General features: G+C 55.9%; 1 protein-coding gene across 2 annotated transcripts in view; it reads left to right on the top strand.

Annotated features, from left to right (window-relative positions):
- Positions 1–5,162, top strand: part of RPTOR (regulatory associated protein of MTOR complex 1) — a 319,730-nt gene that overhangs the window by 264,862 nt on the left and 49,706 nt on the right. For both annotated transcript variants that reach the window (XM_003786071.3, XM_023511133.1), the window contains 3 exons: positions 577–717; positions 3,716–3,833; positions 4,684–4,824. In XM_003786071.3, coding sequence (XP_003786119.1) covers positions 577–717; positions 3,716–3,833; positions 4,684–4,824 — 400 coding nt within the window. The remainder of the gene's footprint in view (positions 1–576; positions 718–3,715; positions 3,834–4,683; positions 4,825–5,162) is intronic.

The following is a 5,162-nucleotide window of genomic DNA, read 5'->3' as shown; positions in this document are numbered from 1 at the left end:
TGGCCGTCACCGCTATGCTCCTCCTGGTTTCCCACCCCATCATCCCCCAGTGGTCACTGCTGTGCTGCTCATCCTTCCTGCTAGAAAAAGGAACTACACCAGCATCCCTGGGCCAGCCCAGTCCACTCCCTTGTGTGCTCAGGTCACTCTGGTCTCCACTGAGCTGTCTCTGCCTCCAGCAGTGCCCAAACCTTCCTCTCCTCCCTTCCCCATCCACGTGCCATGGCCTGTCCCAGTCCCTTCCATGAGCTCCTATCTCATCAATATATTCCATGGTTCCTGATTTGGCCTTTTAGTTCCAGAAAAAATGCAGTTCCCGCTGCCTCAGCCTGTCCACAGCCTCTCATGTGGGGCAGGCCAGTGCCTTCCAGCGTGCTCTGGCCTCCTCTCCCCACAGCTGCCCCATCTACATATGCACTGCCTGCACCTGAGCATATCCAGTGACTTCCTGTGAAGCTGAACTAGCTGGCTGAGCTGAACTAGATTAACTTGTAGGTAGAGATGCTGGTGGCACGTGCGCACAGGCACACGCACTCAGACCAGCACAGGTGTCTGACTCCTCGCCCCTCCTTGCAGGTCCGCTGTGCAGCAGTCTTCGCCCTTGGCACGTTTGTGGGCAACTCTGCTGAGAGGACGGACCACTCCACCACCATCGACCACAACGTGGCCATGATGCTGGCCCAGCTGGTCAACGACGGGAGCCCCGTGGTCCGGAAGGTAGGTGGGCCCAGCCCAGCACCCTGCTGCCTCCAGGCGGCTGAGCCACACCATCCTGCCGTCAGCAGTGAGGGCTCACTCCTGCCACCTGCATCCTTTGGAGAGCAGATCCTTAACTGTTTATTTGATTCTCTCCAAGATGCGTTTCTTTACCAGCCACTCGTATGTTTGCCTCATTTAAAGGCGTAGAACAGGCTGTGTCTCCTGGCAGCCTGTGCAGCAGGCTCTTTCCTGCCTGGGAGACACACACACTGCCATGACTCAAAAGAGCAGTAGCCACCACAGACGGTGGAAGGTTCACATGGCATGTCCCCTCCCGCGCCCGTGTTTGTCAGCAACTAAACAAGACACTTATGAACTTGAGAACTTACTTGTCCTGTTTAGATGTAGAAACATCACAGATTATTGTCCAAGATTCACACCCCCAAGAAAGTCAGTTCTGAGCAAACCTAAATCCCCCTCGCCCCATTCGAGCCAAAAAGGGGCATGTGGGGGGTGCTCTGCCTCATGGCTGTCTCATGGCTGCTCTTGGAGCAGAGAATGTTTCATTAGATGAGCAGGAAATGTGGTATGGGGGTGCCTGTCTGTGTGGACACCACTGCCTTACTCAGGAGGCTCAAAGTTTGGAGCCAGACTCAGTGTGGGAAGGCACACTCCATCTCGCATCCCTCCTAGAGTCAACCCAGGTCACCACATGGCAGGTTTTCTCAGAAAACCTTGAACATACCAGGCGAGGCCCTGGAGACAGCCTTTCCCTGGTCCCAACCTTGTATCCTGCAGTCCCCACTGGCGGTGTTGTTCCTGAATCTGCCATCCTTCAGCTCACACCAAATCCTTTTCCCACATCAAATTGCTTTAAGCATCACTGACTCAAGTGGGCAAATCAGCAGTTTAATTGTTAACATGATTTCAAAGGAGAGGAATGTTTTCTCTTCTTTTCCAAAAACCATTTAACAATAGAAAGGATGTTGATTATAACATCCCTGAATTCCCAGGATTGGAATATTCCAAGGCCTCAGCATGGCCCTGGGTCTCCGGCCTGGTTTAGTCCCTCGCTGGCCCTTTGCTCTTGACGGCATCCCGGATGCTGAGTGCTCAGGCGGTGTCACATCTGCGCCTGCACCGTAGTGGTGTGGTGGTTGCCTGCACGCAGGGCCACATGCTGTGCTTGCATCCCAGAGGTGCAGGCTGTGAGCAGGGGAGGTGTCAGAACAGCTGCCAGTCAAGACACAGCTGACTCTGGAAGGCTGAGAAAGGCTCTTCTCTCTGCTCATGGGGCAAGGTGTGGCCATCTCTGGGAAGGTGGGAAGGGCTCTTCTCTCCCTCTTCAGACCTTGTTTTCTTTGTACCCAGAGAGTTGGGGTCCCAGGGACCCTGCCGTACACTAAGCTCGGCTCTTCTCCAGAAACTGCACTTGAACTGGGAGGAGGGAGTGGGACATATGCTGTGTCCAGTGTATCCTGTGCCAGGGAAAAGTGCAGCAGGATGAGGCTGAAGTGGCAGAGGGAGCCGGGCCAGAGGGTGCAGGTCAGGTGGGACTGGGCAGAGGCCCACGTGGCGTGAGCAGGAGCCAGGGGTACAGGGGAGGGAGGCTTGCCAGGCAGAGGGCATGTCAGGTGCACAGGCCTGGAACAGGGACCATGTGGACTTTGACACAAGATGCCAGGAGGGAAGGTGCTGCCCACTAGGCCCAGCAGTGGCACAGGAGGGAGGAAGTGCCCATAGGACTGGCTGGGGGCAGGGGAGGGACACAGGATGAGGATGGCAGTTGGCCCCAGGGCTCTGTTCTGAGCAGCAGTAGAAGAGCCAGCAGCTCCCCACTGAGGGGCAGCTCTGGGCAAGCAGGTTAGATGCAGCCAGGGTCTGACTGTGGACCTGCACAGCCTCGAGAGCCTTGGACAAGTGACCAGGTGCATCTGGGCAGAGGCCACCTCCTTTCTGCTCCAGCCAAGACATATGACACCTTTGACCAAACTTGGAAACCAGCAAGTGTGCAGCCCCAGGACCACTGATGTGGTTTCCCCATCTGCACAACACGAGGCCCCGAGGGGACACGTCTCCACAAGCTCAGACTATCCTGCAGAAGCACATTTACAACCCAGAGTTGATTCCCATCAGCGCTGTTCTCTTTAGGAGCCAGAGCCATTACTGCAGTGTCTTTACACTGGCCCAGCACTAGCTTTTCTTACTCTGTATTAGTGTAAAGAAGGAAAATCCTTGTTTTTCAAAAATACGTGCAGACTTTGTCTTCCCTGCAAGGGCCCATCCTGGTAGCATCCTGGCCCGTCTGGACTCTGGGGAGACCACAGTCTGGGGTGGAGCTTCTCGCAGCTGCCCGGGGCTCCTTCCTGGGCCACACCTCCTCCCAGGAGTCTCTCTTAGCTGGCAGTGTAGTTTCAGGAACTGTGTGATGAGTTATACTTGAATTGTTAGAAACCTCGTCCACTTTTGTGCTGCTGACTTTTAGGCTTCCGTGTACTGCACTGTACACTGAACTGTCCTAACAGAGAAGTTGGCATGTCCATTTCCTTGGCCTGAGGTGTTTGGATCTGAGGGTGATGTTTTAATTCTAGAGGGATTCCCCTTCTTCATCTTGATGCTGCCTCTTGCCTCAGGTTGCTCAGGGTTCAGCGTGACCTACCGTGAGGTCTCGGCTCCGGTCCTGCCCATGGTCACAGCAGTAGTCACAGACGTAAGTCTGGAAAGCCTCCTCCCCTACCATGAAGCTGTGTGACTCATGCTGTGTCCTCAGAAGTCCCCGAGCTGCGCTGCTCACATCTAGCAGGCTTTGGCGGGCTCTAGCCGGTGCTCCAGGGCATCTCTTGGAGTCTGTCATGGCCAGCTGGTGGCCCTGCCATCTGGGCAGGGTCTCGTGTGCCCTGAGGCCTGCTCTGCTGGCTCCATTCCTCCTGCTGACTATGCGATGTGGTCCGCACTTCTCTGCAACCCCTCGGTGGTGTCCCAGCCTCACTGAGTGTCACTGTCCTCCTTTTGGCAGGAGCTGGTGGTGGCCCTGAGTCATCTGGTTGTCCAGTATGAAAGCAATTTCTGCACCGTGGCCTTGCAGTTCATGGAGGAGGAAAAGAACTACCCCCTGCCCTCGCCTGCGGCCACAGGTACCCACCACATCAGAACCTGCTCCCACTTCCCACCCCTCCCCTGGTGGCAGCTGCAGCCCCTCATCAGGACAGGGGCCACCCTCTCCCCATGTCTAAGCCCAGACTTCTCGGACACCTGCCCCGAGTGGTACCTCTCCCTCTTGTCCTCCAGGGCGTCAGGGAGGACGTCCAGGGCAGAAAGGGGCCTCGTTGCCCTGACTAATGTTCCTTTTGCCCTTTTTTGGAAGTCAGACTCAGGGAGATCTTGACAGCACTTTTGTGCAAGGGCTTACAGAGAAGATCACAAGGCAATCCCGTCCTGTGACGAATAACGCAGTCACATCCCTGTCATTGGTCAGGAAGCTCTTCTCTCAAGTTTGTGATTTCTGCTGGAGAAGGCAGTCTGTGTCACATCACGGTGGACTGTCACCCCCAAACACAGCTACCTGTGAAGTACAGAGGGCTCAGGGTAGAAATGAGGCATGGCTGCAGTCAGCACATCTGGAAAAGGAGGTGGACAGTGAATTTGTGAACCTGCCCGTAAAAGTAGCCAGCGTGGGACAGCCAGCCAGACGGGCATCCCACCCTTGCCCAAGGGTGTGTGGGCAGCTGTTGTTCTGCCAGGGCCATCAGGGCAGTGCCTGTGGCCCATACCACCAGGAGCTCCTGTGTGCTCAGAGTTATCCTTACTGTCCACAGAGCAAGGAACACTTTGTATGTTCAGCTCTGCCCAGCTGGGCTCTGGGACTCCTGCCACTCACTCTGTCCAGGTGGTGGCTGCCTCTGCTATTGTGGCTGCTGACTATCTGACTCTGGCTTTCCCTCTTGGCACCTGTGGGTAATGCTCATGTCTCTCCTTCTTCCTCAGAGGGTGGGAGTTTGACCCCAGTGCGAGACAGCCCATGCACCCCCAGACTGCGTTCTGTGAGTTCCTATGGAAACATCCGTGCCGTCACCACCGCCAGGAACCTGAACAAGTCTCTGCAGAACCTGAGTTTGACAGAAGAATGTAAGATACTGGGAGTCCATATGGGGGGAGAGTATTTTTGAGTCTTTTATCTCACTAAGTGCCACTGTGTGGGCCCCTCCTCTGTCTGCCCAAATGATCATCAGCCACTGTACCTCTGGGCAGCCACAGGGCTATAGGGCACTCAGCACCCCATGTGTGCTCCTCTGAGGGCGGTCAGTGGGGGGCGGGGTGTGTGCATGAGCCCATGTGTGCTCCTCTGAGGGCAGTTAGTGGGGGGAGGTGTCTACACATGTGTGCATGAGCCCACGTGTGCTCCTCTAAGGGCGGTCAGTGGGGGTGTGCACACATGTGTGCATTAGCCCATGTGTGCTCCTCTG

Source organism: Otolemur garnettii, unplaced genomic scaffold (assembly GCF_000181295.1).
Source record: "Otolemur garnettii isolate 467f Iridium unplaced genomic scaffold, OtoGar3 scaffold00018, whole genome shotgun sequence".
NCBI classification, from domain to species: domain Eukaryota; kingdom Metazoa; phylum Chordata; class Mammalia; order Primates; family Galagidae; genus Otolemur; species Otolemur garnettii.
This window is presented reverse-complemented; position numbering and strand designations above follow the sequence as displayed.